The sequence below is a fragment of the Orbicella faveolata genome, unplaced genomic scaffold (genome assembly GCF_042242905.1).
Source record: "Orbicella faveolata isolate gen_17 unplaced genomic scaffold, um_ofav_v1 contig_2, whole genome shotgun sequence".
NCBI classification, from domain to species: domain Eukaryota; kingdom Metazoa; phylum Cnidaria; class Anthozoa; order Scleractinia; family Merulinidae; genus Orbicella; species Orbicella faveolata.
In genome coordinates, this window is record NW_028301547.1 from 7981396 (window position 1) to 8006792 (window position 25397).

Below are 25397 nucleotides of genomic sequence, written 5' to 3' on the forward strand. Positions count from 1 at the left end.
CAAAGCGAGGGATTTCAGTTTAGCGGGTCGGTTATCGGCATGCTTAGTGGCTCGGGTAGCTGTTCTTTTAAGCCACTTCATCCATAGAGTGTTTTTTCCTTTTATTTTTTACACGCACCCATTAGCCAACCACCACTCAGAAGAACTTTGCAAACCACAAAGGTCCGAAAAACTTAAGAATCGTGCAACAGCAAAAGCTCCCTTGAAAAACGATGCAAATACTTCGAGTCTAAATATGTTATCTGTGCGTTATCTGAACTTTTTGAATTCGGCTCTCGCATGATCCCAGTAAATGCATGCCTGAGACAGATTTGACTATTTTAAAATATTTATTTCTCGTCCTGAGTACAATTGGTAATAAATAACAGCTCTTATATATATATATATATATATATTTATATTGTATTTTTTACTTTATATTTTGAATTTCCCTCATGGTAAATAACCTGACAAATTAACAGCCACATCTCATGTTTTAGAAACACGCGGCGGGCTTGGAAGAGGGCGTACAACCGCTTGTTTGCCTGGTGATTTTGTTTTTAATTGATTCTTTGATTTCTTTACTTCCTTTTTACTTTCGTCTGTACTGGAGCTTGAGCTGCTGTTGCTACTACTTTTGCTGCTTGTTTTTTTCTTGTTTTCCTTCTTAAGTGCATGTTGCACAATTCTCTTCTTGACAAGTTGGAGGGTTTTCCTGCATAGGAAGCATAAACATGATAAATAACAGTTGCCCAAAAGGGCCGATCGTTTACCTAGCTTCCATCTCAGAAAAATGTAGCTTCAAGGAAGCGGTTGGGTGAAGCAAAGGACACCAGAAAGATGATATTTTGTCATAGTTCCTTCAGAAGCTTCACAAAATTAGTTCATTTTGGCAGTCCTTAGTTGTTGTATAACAGTCTTTGATCGTGTACTTTTTTTTTTTTTTTTTTACTTAACATCACCAAAAAATGAATTGACATGGTAATGGAACTAAAAAGCCACTTACAAAGTAGTATCCTGCTGTTTCGTGTCCTTCGTCTTCTGCAGAAATTTAGAAAACAAGGTCACATCAGAAATGATCAATCAATCAATCAATCGATCGATCGATCGATCGATCGTTCAATCAGGATCAGTCAGTCAGTCAATCAATCCATCAATCAATCAATCAATCAATCAATCAATCAATCGGTCGATCAGTCAGTCAGTCAGTCAGTCAGACAGTTAGTAAACTAGGAAATATTTTTGCCCATTTTAAAACCTAAATTTTGTCTTAAGGTATCCGTTTGTCTCTAATTGATGGTTGAATAGTTAGACATTGCTTTGTCGCAAAATAAATCGATAGCTTGACTTCGATGGCAAAACTACGTACTGCTGTAAAACGCAAATAAAACCTTAACATTACAGAGAACTACACTCTAAATGTATCAACGAAATTTATATGCGATATTTGATATTTGATTATTATGCAAAACATAGACGTACATGTTGTCTTACCTTAAAGGCTGTAGAGAATACTCTGTTCAGCTGATCATCTCTCGTGATCATTTAACTTATTCATTAGCATTAGTCTCTAGTTAAGGGCTTCTGGTATTAGCACGTTACACCTTTCTCCGCTGTTAAATGCTAAGTTAGATCACAATAGATTTGAATGATTAATATCATTAATATCACATTATTATATCTTTTAATGATTAGAAAGTTTGCACTAGTTACACTGAAGTTAAAGAAACATCTTCAATTAGAAAGGTTACGATGATTATTAGCTGGTTAATACATAACGCAATTTTATCCGTGCAGTGTTTTACAACGAGACCTCTTTCCAGGCTTAAACTCACTTCTCTCTTTTTCAATGAAGCAAAAAAGGAATGTCAGAAACACAACAAACTATATATCATTGAAGAAATTTTATTCACATCTTTAATCTATTTCCATCACCTGTTTTATTATTCTGCTTTAATTATCTTTAACGTCTCAGTCATAAATTAATCATTTCATACATTAATGTTATTAAAATATCTTTCATCAAATAAGCAGATCTTTTCATGTATAAAAGAAGCTCAAATATTCTCTTTATAACTTTCATCTTTGCTAATTCTTGATATTTACAGGCAGCCAACACGATTCGTATTTTTACAGCCGTTAAATGTGTATGAACTATATCTAAAATTGTAAACTAATATGTAACTATTCTACTCTTTTTTTTTTTTTTTTTTTGCCTTATCCTAAACAACTAAAGAGACGTCATTACAATTGGGAGATAGACAACAAAAAGATAACAAAAATAGCGTGTGGCGATGTCATAAAACAAAGAGAAACAAAACGATTTGTACGAAAACAGAACGTTAGGATAAAAACAGACAACAATAAAAAGGTTTTCTTTAGTCAAAGCGCTACAACCGTTTGGCGCGATAAACGGTTGAAGAACATTAGCAACCGGAGGGTTTCCGATCGTACTTTCAGATCAGAAGTAGCATGGCTTCAACACATGCCTCGTCAACATGTTGTGATCGCACCACTTTGCTGTTTGTCAACATAGCCACCGAGGTTCGGAGAGTCTGACAATTTTCTGGGAAATAAACGCCCGCGACCAATCAAGGCACTAGTTCTCTCGGGCTGTAAACGTCGAATTTAATTTGTGAAAATTGAAACAACGGGTCTTAGTACTCTAGCCCCCCTTCGTTTTTTTTTTTACATTTGCTTTTCTTTAGCAGAATCAACAACACCAATTAATCGGAGTAATGTAAGGAATACTATGTTCTTACGTTTGTTCTGGCGCGAGCCAAGGCGCGCGATACCAGCAGTTGTGCCTCTAACTCCTGACGTTCCATTGCCGACATATCTAATCGGGAATTGTTAGTTTGCAAGTTCCCTTTTTGCAGTGGAGCTCGAGCATGTCGTATGGTGGGCTGTGTGTGTGGCTGAGTCTTCTTTTGTGGCGTGGCATATAGAGGTTCTGATGCTGGTGGTGCGTCGGGTTCATCCGGGGCGTGGAGCCTGCTGTCTTGTTCAAAGCGATCTACGTTGGCTTGAGCACGAGATAAAATAACTCGAGCACCGTCAAAGGAGCTGGGGGGTTCTTGTCTCCGCTCAGGATCTACCATATAACGCGGAGAAGTACCAATGCTTGGTTGTGGAGCGGTAGCTACAGTAGGACGATTACTTATCATGTAACGGGAACCCTGAAAAACCCGGAAAATACAATCAAAATTCAAAGAAAGGCAAGGACTAGGAAAGAGCTACCTGAAGATGAAGGAGAAAACAGTTGCTCGCGTGGCAAGCTAATTTGCCACGTGACGAAAAAGAGGCGAGATGACTCTTACCGGCAAAGATGGTGGCGCAGCACTTCGGTCCGGAGGCGAAGAGCGAACAGGCGAGGGAGTATACCGTGGCATTGACTCCGTCCTAGCAGAGATTGGTCTGGTTCTAGCTGGCCTGGCTGTCTCGGGGTGCTGTGATGCCGAGGTAGGTCGGCCTCTAGGCCTTCCTACATATCCAGTGGCATAATGCGTTGGAATCAGCGCTCGCGTTTGGTTTTGTCGAGGTGTTACGAGGCGGGTTTGAGGACGTGACGCAGGGGTGTAAACAGGCTCTTCATAGATGTGGTCGTCTTCGTAGTATGTCGGGCCAACGAACGCTTGCCTTGGTTCTGGTGGAGGACCATTTGGAATGCTATCGTCTTTAAGATATATGTCTTGCTCGTACTGAGGTATGTAGGGATCCAAACCTAATTTACACAGAACGAGAACGAAACACGTTTATCTTTGAAGCAAACCTGGAGCATCGTCGCTAGACATTAAATAAACGAGGTAAACAACAGAAAAAGCAGCAGCAGCTAGCTGCGCGTTAAAGAGGCCAATATAGATAGAGGTCCGGGGCCCCGTTTCTCGAAAGCCCCGGAAACTTTTCGGGCCCGGAAAGCCATAGTAAAACCTCGAACCCTACGATTACAGAGCTGTTTTATTCACATTTTCTTAACATGAACATAGGTTTCCTTCATACAAGAAGCTTCAGGGGTATACACTTCTCCGTGTTTAGATACGGATGAACTAAGAATGGCTTTACGGGCCCGAAAGGTTTCCGGGGCTTTCGAGAAACGGGCCCCGGGACAGTTATAGTGTTCCTGGGGGGGGGGTCTTTTTCGCTGCCTAGTGTCCACTACGGCGAGCGTTAATGTTATGTGCAGAGTACCACGTTTGCAAGACAGTTAGGCCTTTTACATGTACAAGATTCAAAAGCTGCCACGTCCATCGCTGCAAACGAATCTCAAAGTGGAAAAAGATTTAAAAGTATCGTTCAAAGCCAATACGCAGTAAATTACTCTTGCTCAGCCAGTCAATGGTCGTTATAAGAGACCATCTTCTCAAAACGAATTCGGGCACCAAAGCTAACTACGCTAACGATTTAAAACAAAAAAGGAAGGGGATCGAATTAAAACGATTCCTATCCTTGCCATTACTTCTTGGCTTCACAAGCAATGTACACCGTACCTTCCATATCCTCGTACTGAACCTCTTCCTCGGGGTATTTTGTTGCAGTCGGTTCTACAATGGGAGTGGACATTACAGGATAAACAGGATAACCAGTTTCCAACAGGTAATGAACTCGTTCTCTTTGCTGTGATCGTGAGGAAACCTGTTCAAAAAAAACAATTCTGTCAAGATCCTGACTTGAACTGACTTGACATAAAATATGTTTTTTCGTTTTTCTATGTCGACCGATCCTAGTTTTTCACGAACTCTTCAAAATTGCTATTCAGCTTCTGCCAACGCGATGTGGTGGTTGAAGGAGAAAAAGCTTCTTTTAGGCGACGTACCCTTAGAAGAGTAATTCTGACAACCACTCCCTTTTAATACTCAATTACATATTTTACGAAAGTTTATTTTAGCCCGCTTACCGGACGTGGCTGTTGAACTCTGTGAGCTGGCACGCCATTCGGTATGTACGCAGGCTCCGTCTGCTGTTGCTCCCAGCCCTGACGACAGGAAAAAGCCGTAGCCGAGAGGCAGTGAGTGAGGTCATTAAATCAGTTGTATACAAACGTCCTCTCCATCTACTTTATATTTTTCTCTAAAGCAAGGTACGTGTATGCGAGGAGAAAAGCCTCACAAACTTAATGGCGACTCAGGGAATTACGTACCCTGTCTACGAGTAAATAAGTACACAATTAAGTAGCTTGTTTACCTCATTGTGTGGTTTGACAGATACAAGACGTACACCAGGCGTCTCTCTGATCGTCCAAGCTGTTTCCCGTAATGCTTCGTCCGCAGTAGCTCTCGCGGACTGGCCTGCTGCGAGGGGTGGAACCTACAAAGCAAATGGAGGTTTTGTCAACAGACTATCAATAAGTAGAGGCTTTTAAACTAGGGGAGACTATGCAAAGTTTGAGCAAGGTTGAATTTTCGATACACGTACCTTTGCCTTTTTCCTTTTCTCTTTCTTTCTTCGTTTTCTTTTCTCTTTTTCTCCTTTCTCGGTCCTCTCCTTTCCCTCCGAGTCACTCTCCGAGCTGCTGCTGCTACTGCTGTTACTGCTACTCGTGCCCTTTGAACTGGAAGTTCCTACCCGATGTTTTCTCCAGCGGTCTAACCGAGACCTTCGTTTACGCCTGGTAAGACAAAAATAAAGCAACCGGAATTAATAAAACATAAACAAAATGCATCACTCATCATGTAATAGTACTGCTGAAGCGCAACAGTGCTGTTTAAATTATTCAAATGATTGATTATTCAAGCAGTTTGGCAGAGAGAAAGAAAGCGGTGGGTGGCTAAGTGGGTGGAGAGATGGATGGATGGATGGATGGGCCACAAAGATGGTTGTGCATGTGGATGGATGGACGGATTTTTACTAAATTCATCAAATAAAACAACAACAACAACAGGAAAAAACAAACAAGCAAAAAAATACTTCTATCAACAACATGAATTGAAATAGTGACTTACTCTGCTGTAAGGCTTCGCTGTGAAATAGTTGACATACCCTGCAAGGGATAAAGAAACCCTCTCACCATTACAGTTCTGTTTCCTTTTGCCGTACACGGTTTCGAGCGTTGGATAATTTCCTTTTGGCGATGATTTCCTTTAATGAACACTTCGATACTTATATGCTTGACTGTGCATATTGCTTAGAGTAATTTGCATCTTGTCAGGCGAGCCTTCTTGGTTAAAACTATTATGTTGAGTAGAGGTTTATTTCTCTTGTATATCTTCTTGAACTTAAAAGGTTTTCAATGATTACAAGAGGAAGGAAGCTTAATTAACAAAGGAGGAGAAATGCCTAACTGACTGTTTGCATAAGTAAATTAAACTACATGCTTGTCTCATTAGTTTTCGAAATGTATGATTAAATAGGCTATTTCTGAGTTACCTTTTGCCTCCGTAACAAAACGAATTTTCGTGCGAAACCATTCATATGAAATGTGTTCCGCCTACATGTTCATTTTCATGCAAATCAAACTTATTTTCGTTTGCAAGGTTTTGTCTATTGGCCGTTTTAGAGGTTTTGCCTGGAAATGAGCTCAACACTGACAGTAGACACGCCCACTTTCATGTAAATCACATATCTATCACCTCACAAAATGAACTTCATTATTTCGATCAAGAGAAAAAGTGAACTCGGAACTGGTTTATTGCTCAGATATGATCGAGTTTACCTCTGATTTGTCGATGTCTTCTCTCTTTGCCTCGTTGTCTCCCTTTTCATCGTTTTCGAGTTTCTTCAACTTTTTCTCTCTCTCCCTCTCCCTCTCCCTCATGTCCTGTCGCAGTTTTTCTCGATGCCGCATCTTGTTCCTCCATCTTTCAACATTTGCCTAACGTTATAAAGAAAGCGGCATATTGTAGAGTCATTCGCTGCATGTAGCATTACTTTTTATAGATTTTTGACCAAATAACGTGCGTACTGATTGGCTAAGTACACGTACTCGTTTTGGAAAAGGCTACATAAACGCTTTCTGCTTTCATACATCTCAAGAAGGTCAAGGAGAATTCGAAAGTAAACACTTACCTGTGGATCAAATGAAGGCAAAATTTTGAATTCCCTTAAATTTTCCGTTGCGCTCGTGTCAGGCTGGGCAAGCACGCGCGCTATTATCTGTTTCCTGATTAATATGGGAGTTCTTCATCAGTTTAGTTATATGATAGAGAGAGAGGAAATAACACGAGAAGCGTTCCACTTTTTTAGAGCAAAATAAGGATTTAGTAATCCGCAATCCTTTTAAATTACCATCACATTCAGTTAACCACACATCCGTTATTACCTTAGTTCAATGATTTTAAGACATAAGCTCAAACTATTAAGTTTACCTTGAGATTAAGAGTATCTCCGTCATCATTTAGTTCCGCATCGTTGGCAGCGACTATATTTTGAAGTTCAATCATTTTCATTTTATCCAACCATGCCTGTAGATAGATATACAAGGTCTCCCATCGTTTTGTATATAAACTAATTTAATTTATGAGCTCATTGCCTGCGTTAACGGAATCTCTTGTTTTAGCATGGCACGATGTATTTATAATTTAATACGGCATTTATGTTTATTTTAAGATCAGCTTCTTTAAAGTGAATCGCCGGGGCAGAGATAAGAGGCGGCGTGGCTGAGTTGTTAGGACGCCGGACATGAAATCCGGAGATAGTGGCTGTAAGTCCCGCTCTGATTACTAGCTGGTGCTGTTCTCGGCAGCACCTCGGCCACACGTGTAATTAGCCAAGTGGTCTCCCACCTGCCAATTGGGAGTTTTAACCATGTTACGTTTATTTACGTTATTCGTTTCAGTCTTTTTTCTTCTTTTTTTTTTTATTTCCATTGACCCTGAAAAGCCTTAATGGGGAAGTGGTCATAAATATATATATATTTTTAAGGTTCATGCACGAGTTGATCAATTTTTTATGGATTGATGAAACCAAAAGCAGTTTTCAAAAGATATAATTTTTGTAACTTTGTCTTTGATATTTGAAGAATCGAACGTCAGTATAATTTTGTAGATTAGGTTATGTAATTGTTTCGTTATATACGAAGCAATCAAGTTTACTTTTTCATATTGAATGAGTTAGTTACTTAAAACTTTGCCTGAAAAAGTTAAAACTCTTTAACAAACAACCAGGAAAAATTAACATGTCAACACATAAACCAATAATCAACACATAAACCAATGGTTGTAACGCAATGAAAGCACTTTACCTGCGGGACGCCCGATTCAGCAATGATTCTTTCTTTTTCTTTGTTCTCCTGTACTACTTTCTCCGGGATCGACGATTTTCGTCCAACTAGAGAAGTCTCTATAAGCGGTGGCAGCTTTGCAAAACGTACTGATAACTCTTCGCGACCATGACTGGTGGCCAGTTTTTCGTCTCTCATTTGCGGAGAGTTCTCTACCACGCCTGCTAAGTGCCCCATCTTGAATAAGAGAATTGAAAAAGGTATTTCTTTTAATGCGGGAAACGCAGTGGCAAATGGTATGTGCGCCAGACTCCGTATCGAGCTCTCGTGTTTCGGGTTCTGGTCGGGTTCGTGATGTTGTGATCTTGGGCAGGTCACTTTAATCCCAAATTGCCTCTTCACCCAGGTGTATAAATGCGTACCGGCGAATTTTAAGTTTGAGTGTTCGAGGTAACCTTATGGCGAAATATCATAGCATCCAGGCAAAGTGGAGGAGGGGGAGGGTGGGGGAGCGTAGTAATACTCCTAGTCGTTTCACGCTGAAGGAAAGCGGATAAAGGCGCCAGTCTTCCAACTATTGAGTACCACAAATTGTGCTACTGTTCTATTATACCCTTGCTTTTATCACTTAGCAAGAAAAAAAAAAAAAAAAAATACCCAGCCAATTAATTCCTAATTTTTCGTATTAAAATCACATCTGGTTGATGCGCAGAAAATATTTTCAAGTACCTCAATACTATTCCGCGCGTCGTCAGACGTTTTGACATGATGTTCGTGTTTGATGTGTCCATTCACAATTTTGTCGTCTTTAGGAGGGGTTTTACTCTTGGCAGGTTTGTGATCGGCATCTTTAATGTCTGTTCTTCTTCTGTATTGATGATTATGTTTGACTGGACCCCCAAGCGGAGAGTAATCTGGATGGGGCACTTTGGGACGCTTGGAGGGAACATCACTGCTGCTTGTGCTGGAAATGCTGATTACAGGCAAGGTAAAGAAAAATGTTACCAACGTTTGAAACGTTAGTAATGAGCAAACAAACAAATGACAAACCTTAGGTAACCATTAGCACTCTTTGGAAACGCATAGTAGGGGTTAACTGTTTGTCCCATTGCCGGTGCGTTTTACACATATAGTACTGTACACTAGACTATCAGATATACAAACCTTGATCTTTTCTTCCTTGGAGCTCCTTGGAGATTTTTAGGCGGAATAACATCATGGGAGGACGTAACCTTCACCTCGAGGCTTTCATAATGCTGCTCCTGTATTCAAACAACGACAACATCAAAAATATCAACAATAAGCAAAAAAACATCAATAAAAGTGAAACGATGGGTCTCCAGAATTACAAACCATGTTTAAAATTCCATATTGTTGTGCGGCATGAACTGCTGTTTCACCGGGTTAGATCAAAATTTAACCGCTGAAAACCACTTCATTACGGTAGCATCTCCGGCATTTTAACACATGAACTAAAATTATGACTAAAATTAGGATTCTAGTAGTGAACAGGCCTACATGAAGAGCCACAAAGAGTCGGCTCTCAGGCAAGCCACTCAATAAAAGAAACAATTACAAATGAACATAATGTGGCAGAAGGCAGACCAGTTCGTTATTTAGAAAGCGCGAGGGAGGCGATGTAAAAACAATGCTTAACCCACAACAAATTCATCTAGTAGCTGAGTGCAGGCTTCAATATGGAACCTAGCAGATTACAGCGCACTAACCACAACGCAACGCTACCTCCTGCTTCTAATAACTTAAAACAAACTGATAAAGAGAATGACCTTTAAAGGCTCGACTTTTTTCTGTTCCCTCTTTCTCTTGGCAGCAAATCTGGTCCATACAAAGGCACAGATAAGAAACAGGACCACCACTACAGGAACAGCAATAGCTGGGATAAGAGTGGCCCATTTTGAGTCTCTCCTTGGAGCGTTTGTAGGCTCTACAGGTGCCTCTTTCACGACATACGGTCTCAACGTGATCTGAAAGAAAGAATAAAACAATACTATGGTTTCAACTAAGATGAATTTTATGGATTCTATTTTTTCTAACGGAGATCAAATTATGGAACACCTTTAGAAATGATCAAAATAGGGATGAATAGCGACGTTTTGTGAAATTGTCGTGGACATTTCCACCTAGAATGTTTGAAAACTTAAGTTCGATTAGATTCCTACACAAGACATCTACTCTGATGCTACCACTACAAGAGGGCGGAGCAATATATTGCGATTAACATTGCCCCCCGCCCTAAAAAAAAAACAAAACAAAAAATAAACAACATAAAAACACAAGCAACACAAACAAAAACAATAGGCAACATACGTATCTACGAGAAACAAAGATTGCAATTAAACAAAAACGCTAACAAATGTATGACACCCACCGCATATTTCAAGGTAACGACCAATTCAGCCTCACTCAGCCTGTTCATTGTGTCCACAACATCTTCGGCAGATACCATTTCAAGTCCTTCGAAAACCCGGTATTCTATGTCGACAACTTCCTCTCCTACGATTGGCTTGGCCCGCCTAATGGTTTCTGCCTGTGGTGATAAACAAACAAAGCACGTTGAGTAACGTTCCAGACAAAATAAAAAAATACGCAACATAAAATGAGAGATTAGAACCAGAGTGAGTAGAGTCTGTTGGGTTTCATTGAAGTCTGATCATCATATGTAAATTACAACGCGTCTTACTTATCGATGCACCATGGAGGGCTATATCAGTCTACAGGGCACTCCATTTAAGTGATAAGGAACTTTTGTATTCAAAAGGAAGGGAGTGATTTTTCAAGATTTCTCTACTAAGCTTCCCTAACATAATTTTCAACCACAACCCCTAACATCGAGACAAACGAATGATAATTATTTAATAATGCTGTTACAATACAAGAGAAGACAACCTTTATTTTTAAATGAATTAACAAGATTGAGTACAGTATTTTAAATCTAATATATTTATTATTAGATACAAAGATAAATACGTATTGTTTGATTCAGTTTTCGGTAATTCTGGTTGAAAAACCGAAACAGGATAAAGTCAACGCAGTGCTAAAATACTGGAAGAATTGAAATATATTATATGCTTGTTTCTTACCAGTACAGTAATGTTGTCTTCTTGTCTTCTAAATCGCCTGCCTCTTTTTTCGTGCACTTGGTATAAAGCACTTTTCTTCCACGACTCAAACTCGCGCGTGGTATCTAAATTAACCGTAGATCTTCTCCAGTACCACGTTAGGTCCCGTTTTCTCCGCTCACTTCCCTTTTCCTGTCCCCACCTATACGCTGCTGCAAGTCTCACCTCAATTACCTGACGGAAAGAAGCATTACCTTCATCCTCGGTCTCTGGTACAAGTATTTGTAAACCGACAAGTCCTTCACTGCTATTCGTATTCGCCGTCGGACGAACAGGCTCGGTGGGTGGTCCTGTTGATGGGCTTACTACAGACGACGTTTTCGAGGATAAAGAGCTTCTTGCTGGTGTCAGCGTTGAAACATCTTCAACAGTGCTGGGCGACAACTGGTCAGACGACATTGTCGTCGTTTTCGAAGTGGAGATAATCGAAGTTGATACATCTGACACTTTTAATAGGGTCCCGGTTACACTGGTAGGTTTTAAAACTTGGCGAGAAGTAATCACGCCCCTCATCGTCGACAACGTAGGGGGCGTTTTAAGTGATGACGACCTTAAATCAATCGACGAAGATTTAACGTGCAGTACAGAGGTATGAAGTAAAATCTTGCTACTCTCAGTTACCGACAAGCTTTCAGAAACTGTTCTTGTTGAAAGGGAGTTACTACTTGGATGGATACGCTTAGTAGACCTTGGCATCTGAACAGAAAAATTCGAGCTTGAAGGAGTAACCGACGAAATTACTGAGGACCCAGCCGAACTTTGAGCTGTTGAAACTGTAGTCCTCAATCTGGTAACTGGCGTTAAGAGAGTTACAGACGAACTTGCGATTAATGGAGTTACTGTGGTTGATTTCAGGAGCGAAGATGTGATCGCTAGAGTCGTATCAGAGACCTTCTGGGTGGTCCCTTGAGTAATATTTAATGAAATGATCTTTGAACGATCTTTGCTTGAAAATAATGCAGATGACGAATTAAGTACATCAATTCTACTAGAAATAGTCCTCATAGATTTGGCACTGCTGACGAAAGATGTCGAGTTCATTGAACCTCTCGCTAGGGAGGAGCTGATTGCATCTACAGACCGACGACTGGATAAACTTTCCTGGGTGGCAATAGCTGTAAGGCTGCTTGTACGGTATTCGACAGAGCTCGGAGGTGAAGTCACTTGTCGTGTTGGTGTCACTTTAATCGTCGTCACTGTAATTGGCGTTGTATGGATTACTGTAGAAATCGGGAAAATCGAGACTCCTTCTTTAGTAGAAACATTTGCCACTGATACACTTGGTCTCAGATCAGGTGAAGAGGTAATGCTACGTTTCATACTTTTACCAGAAGTGGTGACTATTGTTTGTGGTAGACTTGGTGTGAATGCCTCTGAAAAACGTATTGTAGTTTCAAGAGACGTTACAGATGGGGACCCGTCAACAACTAAAGTTTGCGTTTCTAGTGGTCGAGACAAATTTGTCGTAACGCCTGAGGTTTGAATCATGCTCATAGATGATGAAGGGGCACTGCCTATACTAGCCACACTCAGAGAGGTACCTAGGGTAGAGCCGCTTGGTGTGATGCTTTGCAATGACTCCATACTAGATACGCCTGGTGTCAGCAACGACCCACTGTAGACAAAGCTTGTAGTTTGACTCGACCTCAACACAGTCGAATAAGGTGTTGAATGCGGGGAAGACCTATTTGAACTCGGTGTGTATGTGGATATTTCACTCATGTCCATCGTAAATGTTCTCATTTGGCTAACATTCGAGGCCGGTGATGTTGAAAGGGATATGGTCGTCTTGGAATCGTCGATCCCATCAGTGCTAATTACTGGAGATGATTGGCTAATTACAGCGAAACTGCTCCTCAATATCGACGCAGAATGTCCAAATGACATTGTCGAATTTCTACTCGGCTGTGAAAGACTTAAAGACAAAGTGCTGGGAAAGATAATTGAAGTTCGTGAGCTTTTAATAGGCGTGGAAGTAGTTGGCAGCATTGAAATACCAACAGACGTGTTTTGTAACATGAAGGACTGTGAAACTATACTTGTATTCAGCGACAACGAGCTGAATGGCACGGAATCGATTGTTGAAGTGACGTTGTACAATATTGATGACCGCGTAGGTATTACCGACGCAAAAGCACTACTTCTGGACATCGATGAAGCAGACAACTCCAGTGAAGTAACGTTCAAACCCATGCTCCTGAAGGCAGAGCTTCCTTGGGTTGATGTTACCACAGTACCATTTAGGGCTACAGAGCTGGCTAATTCGGAACCGTTTCTCGGTTCAGTCAAGGAAATCAGAGTTGAAGTTTTGCTTGCTGCAACGGTGAAATTCAATGTGACCAACGAAACAGATTGTCCTGACACGTAACTTGGTGACAGGGTACTAACGCTCACTCCCGTCGACGGCAATATCGAAACACTCGATGGGGACAAGGACACTCTTTGACTTGGTGTCAGCATTAACGTCGAGTTTTGCTGAACCGCACTTCCACTTGGCAGATGCAGTGTTTCACTTGAACTGATCGACTGCAATGACAGCGACGGTATTGTAAATGCCGTTTCGTTCAATAATGTAGTCGATAAAACAAAATGTGACGAGCGTCTTGATGCAAATGTGAAATTTCCAGTGGAAATTACTAAGGTAGAAGGGCTCTCAACTACAGATGAACGGCTCACTACTGTTGACGGGAAATGACTTGTAATACCTGTTTTGTTCTCCTCTGTTGCGACAGAACTTGAAATTGGAGACAACATACTGCTAGAATGCAACGTCTGCGGAGTATGGGAAAGGGAACCGGACGAAGATATAGCGTTCGATTGTGAAAACGAACTTCGCTGAAAGCGTGTTGATGTTACTAGGTCAGGTTGAGATAATGTCGTATAGACAACAGCTGTGGCCTTGACGGTTGCAGGTAAACTAGAGGTAACCGTTACCATAATGCTCGAGTCCTTCACCGCCGAAGTGGCGTTTGTTAAACTGAATGATGATGAGATCGAAGAGGTCACCAGCATTGTAGAAAAGGACGAGGTCAGGGAAAGGTAAACGATGAAAGGTTCCTGTACAACCTAAAACAATAACAATAAATAGCTTTACAAAAAAAATCACCCAGAAAAAATAAAGTTATTACACACAAAATTATAACCATGACCTGCGGTTTAGATATCGAATTAGCTTAGTACTCTACAATTTTTTCTCAGTTTTCTCATCAGCTTTAGTTTCTACTGAGAAGATGAATAAAAACAAAACAGCTTGTTTCATCACGGTTCCAAAGACCTCGAAGTTCGCCAAAAATAATTTCAACTTTCATCTCGTTGTTAGAAAATATGATGAAACTCGTTTTTGATATATCACTTCAACATTGATTAACGAGCTACTGGTTGGCCTAGTAAATTAGCAGTAGCTTGGACTCGGTATTGAGTGCTGACAGGGATCACCGTATTCTGTTCGTGGTCTCTTAATCCTCGCAGTGCCTATTCTTTACCCATTGATATAAATCGCAACGGGCGAACTGTAAACGCATCCCTGGTAATCTGTTGACTGGTTTGATCCTAGTGAGATTATGCCTTTTCTTATAGACAAAGAAGTAGTACCGTGTATCCAAGGGTTTGATTCAATGTGATATCCGCCTGCTTAATAGTTTGAATAACATAATAAGAAAGAACTGGTTCCGTAGCATTGAGAACTTGAAACGTTATATTCACGTTGGACATCGTAGCGTTCGGAGCAGACGACCTGTCGATGCTGATGATCTAAACGTAACAAAAGCAATACAATTGAGATTAACACACAACAATTCCTGCAGTGGTTTCATGATTTTTGCCTTAATTACAATACATTGAATTGCATTGCATTACATTGGAACGCAATGCATACTGATGCATTTGTACAGATTAAAAGTTGAATAAATATATTAATTAAAATTTCGATGAAACTGGTAAACTACCTGGAAATGAGATTTAAAGTAATAATACGTAACACAACTTGTAATGACTATTTTAAAGAAATTTATGGCGATGCCCAAGCATGCTTAGAAAAGCGTCCTTATCTGTCATCCGCACATAACAGACATTAAACAAATTGTTCCCGGACGCAGGCTGCTAGTGGTGGATATATAATAATGTCCACTGCTAGCCAAAACGCTGAGAGGAATCATTTTTTCAATATGTAACAAAACAGTAGCGCAAAATATCCGCAAAATTGACTCAGTAGACTGCAGAAAGTACTTCACAATTTTTTTTTCTTTTACTTACGTTTACAGAAACATTCCCTGTTATTCCATCCAAAGTGCCGTTCTGATAAACAGTAAGAATTCCTCTCGTCAGGTTCGCTGTATCACTCAAGTTTTGATTCAAAGGAACACTGATTACGAAGCGTACGAAGGTGCCTGGAGGTACAACGGCGACCGAACTGGATTTTGTTATTGGGGAAAAGCCTGTCGCGCTTATAGTAACATCACTTGAAAAAGCCATTTGGGACGAGGCTTTCGTTGATAAATTTACAGATGAAGTTGCTGTTGTTGTTGTTGTTGCTAGTACTGATCCAGCTGTAAATGTTTGGCTTTGTGATATTCCTAATCTTGAGATTTGCGTTACCGCAACACTTCGGCCTGAAACGGATGATTTTATTGTAGACGAGATTTTAGTAAGAGCGGTAAACTCACTAGATTGATTCATCTTGGATGAAAGTGTTACAGACACATTCACTGATGCCACTGTGGTGTAGCTCTGGCTTGGCGATGTTTCTACACTTGTATTTGCCGTCAATGATGGATAGACTCGCGATGAGGGTGTGGGTGTCGTCCCGCTAGCCACACTTGTTGTTTGCATTAATGAGTTACTTTCCTCCAGAGCGCTTCTAAACGGTGTGGATGACAGAGTAGATGAGGGTGTCATGTAACTTGTGGGCTCAACTGAAACTTCACTTGACGAAAGGATTTGGGACGACAGTGGCCTTGATGCATTTCCACTTGCTGCCGTTGCTGTGAATCTCGGACTTTGTGAACTGACCGCACTCAGTGTCAGTAAATCGCTCTGTCCTAGGGTGGATGATCTTGGTGTAACAGATAACGCCATGTAACTTGTGGTAACGACTGGGACTTTACTCAATGATTGGACTAGGACTGAAGACGTTGCAGACATATTCACAGATAGCACCGTTTTTGTGAAACTTTGGTTTTGTGAACCTTTCACAGCTGTGGCAAGCGTCGATAATTTACTATGTTCTGGAGTGGATTGTTGAAGTGAAGACGAAACCGCCGTATAACCTGTGGTAACTACAGGAATATCACTTGGTGAATAAGTTCGAGATGAAAGTGTTGTTGCCAGATAACTCTGGCTTTGTGGCATGTTCACACTTGAAGTACGATTGAATAACAAAGTGGTATTGACTAATTCTGTAGAGGATGGTCTTGGTAAGGTTGGCACTGCTGATTGGTGTGTTTGGAACAAAGATGTTGCTGACACATTTAAGGATGCTACTGTTGCTGTAAAGTTCGGCCGTTCTGGTGAAGATTCTGTAGGTAAAGAGGTGAGGAGCAAGGTGGCTGTTACTTCCTGACTCCCTGACAAAGAGTTTGTGGCCAACGTAGAGAGCGAACCTGCAAGATTTGACGCGAAGAAACAAACACTACAAGAACCTTCCACTTTCATTAGCTTCAACTGATAGCTCTTTTTTATTCTCTACAGCTGCGAGTAAGAAGTAATTAGTACCGACTTTACTTTCCTGACATTTCTGAAGTTAACACACTCGATTACAAGGGATCACGAGTGTCAGAGTTTAGTTATACTCTAGCCCCCTCTTATGTTAAAATTCTGCAACAAAACTTCATCGCTTCTTTCTCGCCATATATACTAAAAGGAGACAACATTACGCGAAGTGTATGCATTGTTTGTTGAAACTTACTTTGAAAGGAGTTGGCAGCTGTGGACAAAACTCTCGATTGCTGTGTAGAGTTTACGGAAGGTCTTCTTGACGTTTCCTTGCTGATACGTGTCAGCTTCAGGGACGAAGCTGTTGACACATTAACAGATCCAACTTCTGACAGAAGCGTCCGGCTAAGTGATAAATCCACAGCTGTGGTTATGGAATAATTTCGCGATAGCGGAGTGAAAGGTGAAGAGAGTGATGAAGTCGTCAACGACAGGGACTGAACTGTGGTCTGAAGAGCCGGAACATAACTTGATGAATGAGGTTGAGACGAATGAGTTGCTGTGGTAATTATCAATGAAACTGTCGCTGTTGTTCTCTGGTTTTCAGATGAAGATTCAGTTCTCGAGGTTGAAGCCAAGCCTATAGAATTCGATAATAAAACAAAGTTAATAGAATAACCCGTTGCCAGATCTTGAACGGCGGACACTTTCACTTAAGAGTCTCACACAAGAACATGGTAACCGATAGACCTACTTCCAGCGACCCAACAATGATGTTTATGGAATCACCGTAGATAAGAGCCCGTTTCACATAATGGTTCACTTTAATTAATAAGTCAATGATGACTCGTGATACGGGTAATAGGGTCTGCAACGTGCTTCATGTAAGAGGGTTGCAACAAAGCCAATCATCACTGAAAACTTTGCTTCCTTTTTGCATTTAGCAAATCCCCAGTGGTTAACTATTTCAGAGTATTTTTTTTTTTTTTTTTGATTTTGAAGAAGAGCGTACCAAATTAGAACATTTTTAGTGCTGTTTTTAAACTGTTGTTGCAGTATTGACCCATAAAGTCAGTTTTAATATGTCTAACATGCACTCTTCAAGTAGTGATTAACAATAAAATACTTAAGGTTTAAAATTACTGTTATTCATTGTTTACATTTTACATTTTTTTACATTTATTCATTTAAAGTTACTTGTTTCGGATTTGTGAAACTTACTTGACTTCTCATGCAAAAAAGAAGACCTTCCATGCACTGAAACTGAATGGCTTGCTGTCCTTGAGGCAGTTTCTGCAAATGTCGCCAGTGAAAGCCTCTGAAGCGTACTGGAAGTGTGCGTTTGGTTTTGATCTGACCGCGATGAAGCTGTATTTACGACAGAGAATGAAGACACCGTTTTGATAGTAACCGAACTACTAATGACAGAGAATGATTCAGTCTTCGATGAGTTTCGCAAACAGGGAATCATTCGCGATGCATTCGTAGAAACCAGTTGGGAGGCAGCCGAATCTGACTTCGAGGTTGCCATGGTCACTGTTGGTAGCGTTAACGTAGGTATGAAATCGGATGTAATCTTTTCTGCTGAGAAAGATGTCTTAAATATTGGTGTAATTGATGTAAACGACGTCGATGGCCTCTTGATAAACGTGGCTGTAACAGAACCTTCCCTGCTGTCAGGCTGGGAAAACGAAACTGTCCAATTTTTCAAAGGAGGCCCTGTTGAATGTGTAGAGGAGACCAGGTATGAAGAACTCGTGGGCAGAACAGATGGCGTAAGATCTGATACAGTGGCGATGCTTTTATCTTCTGGTGATTTTGATGAAATATAGGACGTGGAAGTTTGGAATTCCGATATTTTCAGAGATAGTCCGAGTGTATAGGCAACCGAGCTGCTGCCTGAAGGAGTAATGGTTGCTGTCACGAATACTTGGGTCGTGGAATCGATGGTGGTGGCGGTCACATTAAAAGAGGATGACGTGAACGCGGAACCTTTTGTATTCTCTAGAGTTGTAGATGCTCTCAGAAGTGAAACTCCCATAGTAGAAATGTTCTTATACTCGGACGACGGCAAAGGACGTACGGCAGTCGTCGTCAAATTTGAAGTGGAGTTTAACGAAGAAGTGTTCACAATAGAAGACGAGATTGACGCAATGGACGCGTAAGGGGACTGTCTCGTTGCCGTAGCTGATTGAAAAGACAAACTGGGTAGTACTTGACTAGAATGAGGCGTAGTCTTCATTGGTTGACTTGAGTCAGGCGAAATGCTAGATCTTCCAGCTGTTTCCTGCGGGAAATTCAATGAAGCAGAGAGTGATTTCGTTGCCATGAGAACTGAGGTGGACATCGAATTTCTACTGTATGTAAGAGACCCATTTGACACGAATAGAGTTTTAGATGTTGAAAGTGGTTGTAATGAATTGGCAATGCCAGGTGAACTTGGAAATGACACATAATAATTATTTACAGTACTTTCCGCTTGCGATAGGCTTGCTTGCTTTATTGACGTCTCTAGTCCAGTAAATGAAGATAATGCAGTTGAACTCTGCCCTTTGTCTTTGACAGAAGTGTTAGGTGAAAATCCAGTTGGATATGACGTCACAACGGAGGAGACATCAGGTGTCTGTTTGGATGAGTCGAAGGTGGATATCTCCGTAACTGAAACTCGATTGGACGATGACATGGACTCGGAACTTTGTCTGGTTTCTGAGGATCTGGAGTTTCCGAATGTGCTATGCATCGTTTGATTAAGCTGTAGAGTTTTTATACTGCCTTTTCCAAGAGGTGAATTACTGACGGCCGTGGCAAAAGATGAGTGAACACCAATGCGGCTCGGCTCGGAGACTGAGATGGATGGTGATAAACTGTGAGTAGCCGTCTCATTCGACGCGGGAGCTTTAGATCCATGAACAGTTGTCATGAGCGTAGACATAGTTGAGGAGATATACGACGCCAAGTCTGTACGCAAGGTTAGCGGGTGGTTTTCGTTTGAAGTTTCCAATTGGCTACCTGAGTATGATCCACTGGTTGTTCCAGGAGTTGCATTGGAATGAAAGCTCCCTTCGTGCTCAGTGCTAAGGAGTGTTTCGGTGGAATCACCTTGGTGGACAAACGCCGAAGAATTATTGACAACGAAAGATGTCCTTGTATGTGAGTTATGAACTAAGGAACTGGCTACTGTCACAGATTTCGAAAGTATCAGTTCCGTAGAATCTATAGTACCTACGAAATTCCCAGTTGCCGTGGAAATCGTTTGCATTATTGTCGTTCGAACTTGAAAATAAGTTGATATGCTTGCTTCTTGAATACTTGACTGAAAGGAATGAGGTGAAGCAATGCCATTGCTACGCGATGACATAGAGGAAGAGTTGCTTCGATGCCCTGACAACGAATTGGTTATAGACAAAGTCAAAGTAAATAAATTGCTAGATAAGCCACCCGAAATTGTTGTAGAATTCGAAAGTATGCTTTTTGTTGCGCTGATATCTCCTGCCGAACTCCCAACAACATCTTGCGTTACAGGCGATATGATTTGCAAGGAACTCGAAGGGTTTGTGTCTTTGGAACTTAACTGCACTATGGTGGCAGAACTCCTGTCACTACTACTTGATGAGGAAGCGTTGCTTTGATTCCCAGATAATGAACTACTCGTAAACAATGCTAATGTAAGCGGTTCGGTAAATCCGGTGATCGAAAGCGACGAAGCTTCTAACAGCGAACGCACACTCCCCCCAACGCTTTGAGTAATGGGTGCCGCGGTGGTAACGAATGATAGCGCCATTGTAATCGGCTCCGTTGAACCAACGATAGGAAAGTTTGAAGACCGAAGAATGGTGAGAATGTAGGTCTTGTTCAGAAGTGAAGTGGGTGTGGTTGTGCTGGTGCTATTGACTGAAATGAGATGGTTAGAACAATTGCATTAGTATTTTATTTTACACATTAGTTTGAGGTTAGTCTACATAAAGAGTCAGATAGGTGTATAACTTGTTCGTGTAGGGTAGCTGTGTGAAGCACTTCGTTACGAAAAAAAGCCCGCTTTGCAATGAGTGCTTGTAACAGTTTCGACGAAATGATTGATGATCCCCACTTTGCACATGGTCACAACACAATTGCATTAGCCGTGCTGCTCAGTCACATTTTTAGTCACATTGTCGATTAGTTATTCACACAAATCGGGGATTTGTGTAAAGAACGTGAACCTAAATTAATCCAATTTTGTAGTAGGTCCACTAGTTGTCCATTGTTGCTATACTTACAACAACGAACGTCCATTATAACGAGTTGCTTTACACACCAGGTGTTCTAATTAGTAATTAAAGTGGGTAAGATTAGTGATAATATTAAGTAGTAATACTTAACTATTAATATGCATTTCACTTTATACATTACATTATGACATTAATTTACCCACTCTAAAATAACAATCAAAACACAAAATAATGAATGAAATTAGAGTGAAGATCGCTTACAATCAGCAGCGAATTATCATGTAGGCAAGAGAACCGCCTACAAACCTGTAGAATTGATTGTCAGTACTCATATGGGTGACAGGCAAGTGCTTAAAACAAGACAAGAGAAGATAAAGGTAAGAGAATGAATCACCTATAAATAGGCCGGCACATTCACTTTTTATTGTTTGTGCAGGGGACATCTGCCTCCCAATTAAAGTCCTATTAAAGTTCCGAAATGTATTAAAACATAGCGAGGGCCGAAGCTCCTTTGCTTATTTGATATCAAAGAAGACATCACCACAGCGGTCGAGGTTTTCCTTCGCTTGAAACGAAACGAAAACATACACGTACTAAACAGATTCTCCTGGAAAACATCAAGATTTACGTTGAAGTGTAAATTTTAAAGCTACAACATCATTAAAGGGAGACTAATAATCCCGATTATATTGCTATAACTGGTTTAGCAAAAGACCAAAAAAAAAAACAAAAAAAAAATGAAATTAAATTAAATCAAAAAAATAATAATAAAATTGTGATAAATTAAATAGGAACTCATTGAACATACACAGCTGGTCATGTTAATTTTTCCTTAAATCGGTGTTATGAGTTTTCCACAGTATTACTAGTATCATACAACTTCAGTCATCGTTTTTAAAGAAAAACTGAATTTCCTTGCGGTAAATAGGCTGTACCAGAGGTCTCCCAGTCTCCCGGGAGCCGTCAACGTTTTGATATATCACTCTCAGTTGTGTCCTTTCAAAACAGTTTTAAATATGGAAAAGAAGTTCAATAAGGATGAGTTGCCTTGACTCTTCTGTCTGTGCTACTTGTGTTTTCGTGGCATTTCTGGGCCGTTTCAACGCGGTTTTAGCGAGTTTTGTTAATTTTACTGTTTTCAGTCCTCTCCATATATCATTCATACAAACTCTTATGTTTACGCTGCGTTAAGCAATTAAAATGTTCACGGGTCTCCAGGAGCGTGGACGACCTGTGGTTGTACATGCAATTTTAATTTGTTTCGATTAGTATGATATAAGAAACTTTTATTGCACGTTAAAGGTAGGCCATTGTGATGACTCACTAGGTTAACACTTATTTTTTTTTAAATTTTAATCAAAGCATTATTTTACGTACATACACCTTTGTAAGCTCATGTAAAATTCGAGTCAAGGCTGAACCAAGACTGGACCCTTCTAGTTTTTCCTCACGCTATCACGTCTTAAATGTTCTTAACATCGACTTGTTTTTCAAGTTCTACAAACTTTTAAAGTTATTTTCAATCGGAACAAATGTGTATTCAGGCATGTTGGGCTCTGCAGTTAAATTTCTTGAGATATTCAAATGTTAAATTGTGATCTATTTAGCAAACAGTAGTCACAAACACACTTGAGCTTTAATACTGAAAATAACAACTCTATGAAGGCTGTTGACTCCGTACTACACAGCACAATCCAACAGGAACGAGAGTTGATACTTTAGGAACTCAGCGGTGGCTATGGTAAATACACGATCGACAGGTTCTAGAATTTGGCCAAAAACATTTAGCCCATTGCCAGATTCATGTACATTTCATGCCAGTTTATTAAAGCTGAAATCGATCACTTGTGATCGCTTAGACGCCCAATATTCTGGGTTTTTTTTCGACAAACAAGTTGCTAAGGTGATCATGCATAAGTACGAAGTAAAATTATACAATGATGATGCAGTGGATTTGTTCCACTGAAATAATTCAAATTGATCTTTTGAATAGGCCTATACATCGTTGACAACCAATCACCTTGACATTCATATTCAATGTTTCCAGTGACTCATTAACAGTAGTTATAACAAAAACACAATGTAATTTCTAAAATAATCAGTCTCTCCTGTTGTAGTTCTAAATTTTCTTCCGTCGCTGGTAGGAAATTGGCCATCATATACTGCACATAAATGGCATATGATTTGCGCAGTCCTATATAAAGTCAAACACAAAATGTGCTTTGCATCCCAGAGCCTTTCAAACCAGGGACTTTCAGAGGATAATGGACAATACTTGCGATGACTTACACCAAACATTTCATCTATAGTGGCTCTACTCCTAAATTTTGAAATGCGAAAATTTTAGGGTATCAATTTCGTATGCAAATTCTTAGTGAAATGCACTCACTGACGACAGTGTAATTAGAACCCGCCGTGTTAATATCAACTTGACTTTGCGAAATCAAAACATTGTATTGTCCACGGAGCGATATGAGATTGTTATTATCCACTAATCTTCCCTAAAGCATTCACTTTTAAAGAAAGCAGCGGATAAAATCCTCACAAAAGTTTGTCAATCACAAACAGTTAAACGAATCAACGAAACTTTTTCAGTAAAACATATGCTGTCGACGTATCAAGGCCTCCGGGTTAGATAAGAAAATTATTGACCGCTTGCTACTTTGATTAAAAGTTAAAACGCCACAACAGAGCTCTATATAAAGATACAAACAATCTTTAGTCAGCAAGTTACAAAGAGGTACTGCTAACTTGTTCGCAAGGGAAAATCATACCCAATGTTGACCTCAAATGAATTTTATACTTACCATTTTCGGAGGATGAGTTTACTCCCACCGAATGACTCGAATAGCCGGAAATGGCGGTCGATACAGCCCTAATTGATGCTGGAAAAACCGAGCTATCCTCGCTGGAGATCGAAGATGCATTGCCTTCACCAGCGACGGAACCACAACAGAAAACCAACAAGGTAAATAATCCGACCAGAATGGCCGCGGTGGAGTGCTGCAATCGCACGGTTGTTCCTTCAGACGCAGTGGAAGATGTTCTTGTTTTCTTATTCATCTATTTCAGGCGTTGTTGTTTCAACGTCGCTTCAACTTCATGTCTCAGGCGGCGTTTCATGAGGATTTGTTCTTACACACGCCGTAAATCTGGAAAAAACCGTAGACGTCGAGAAAATGAACAGGGCATCACGCTCTGTGGACTGCATTTAGAGCCCCATGGAAACACTTCAATAACCTTGGCAACATGTCGTTCCTTTCAATTAATAACGCTAATCAATATTTGATTAGCATAAGTTATTCCCTCGGGACAGACGGGCATTGTTGCAATTTAACACTTCAAAAAACCGTCTCTTTTCTCTCAAAATAATATTCGCTAATTACGAAGTTATTAATAAAAATTTAGTGGGATTACGGTAAGTCACGAAGGATCACAGAGTTGTGATAACATGCGTGTAGAGGAAACAAATTAATTCCCATTTGATATCGATGAGTGGCTGTTGATTTACGCTCCAGTGTGGCTTTTAGAACGTATGTATAAATTAATTTTTCGTTTCCACGCAACGAAAACAAGCGCTTTTCCACAATCTGCTGACTTCATGAAAACGAGGCTCGATGATCGAGATAGTTCCATAGATTTCAAGATGTTTAAGCAACCTATTTACGGAAGGAAAAAAAAACTTTTTACTAGCTCAGCAGAGAAATGATTTTATTTTGACTAAATAAGTCTGTCAGAGATAACTAAAACAAGGCTTTGAGGTCGGTGAAAAAACAGAAGTGGTATTCTTTTGTTAATAGTGTGGATAAATACGACAAATAACAGTAATCTAATCTAATATGTTGCACTCGTTAGCTTGATGAATCAGAAACGAGGCCATATTAGCGGGGTGGGTAGAGGGGGTCGGGGGGGGGGGGGGGGACGGAAGGTTTGTTTTGAGTATCCAACATGCCGTTAACGTTTTTACCTAAGTATCCAGTATCCCTAAAACCTCTAATGTCGCCTCAGAAAGCAGACGTCTTGGTCAATACCCAGCCCCTGGGGTAGGCCTGCCCCGATTGTGCTCGGCAACTTTTGAGCGACTTTTAGCGTTTGGAGCAATGTGACACAACTTCCCCAAAGGTTTCTTCCTTTCCCTTTTAGTACGCTAATCGAGCGTGCTAAGAGAAATTTTGACCAACAGAAGATTATTTAGTGAAGTCATGCACAAAGGCTAGAGACCGCTGGCATATTTGCGGGCTTGACCTTTTGAATATTCAACTCCAA

General features: G+C 40.4%; 1 protein-coding gene across 3 annotated transcripts; it reads right to left on the minus strand.

Annotated features, from left to right (window-relative positions):
* Positions 1 to 310: 310 nt before the first annotated feature.
* LOC110069430 (uncharacterized) lies at positions 311 to 24373 on the minus strand. 3 transcript variants are annotated; one of them, XM_089289404.1, is made up of 22 exons: positions 23939 to 24373; positions 18145 to 20814; positions 17177 to 17563; positions 15526 to 16787; positions 14866 to 15024; positions 11236 to 14340; positions 10524 to 10682; positions 9922 to 10119; positions 9299 to 9396; positions 8864 to 9107; positions 8156 to 8371; positions 7281 to 7376; positions 6629 to 6787; positions 5919 to 5956; positions 5392 to 5584; positions 5161 to 5283; positions 4874 to 4951; positions 4467 to 4611; positions 3300 to 3703; positions 2742 to 3158; positions 986 to 1020; positions 311 to 694 (listed from the first exon to the last, which is right to left on the minus strand). In XM_089289404.1, exons 1-22 carry the CDS (start codon positions 24192 to 24194, stop codon positions 469 to 471), a joined length of 10668 nt encoding a protein of 3555 aa, XP_089145530.1. In that variant the 5' UTR covers positions 24195 to 24373; the 3' UTR covers positions 311 to 468. The 3 variants fall into 3 exon arrangements, with proteins under 3 accessions (XP_089145530.1, XP_089145529.1, XP_089145531.1); XM_089289403.1 differs by having other exon boundaries at positions 15526 to 16871; XM_089289405.1 differs by lacking the exon at positions 7281 to 7376 and having other exon boundaries at positions 15526 to 16871; positions 23939 to 24372.
* Between the last annotated feature and the right edge of the window lie 1024 nt (positions 24374 to 25397).

Bases quoted from the DNA above. Each gene is read 5' to 3' on its own strand.
- LOC110069430 (XM_089289403.1), bottom strand. From the start codon at position 24,194: ATGAATAAGAAAACAAGAACATCTTCCACTGCGTCTGAAGGAACAACC. The intron at 9,397-9,921 runs GTCATTCTCTTT...GTTTGAATACAG, and splicing joins AAAAAGTCGAGCCTTTAAAG to GAGCAGCATTATGAAAGCCT. The intron at 6,788-7,280 runs GTAAACTTAATA...TTATAACGTTAG, and splicing joins GAGATACTCTTAATCTCAAG to GCAAATGTTGAAAGATGGAG.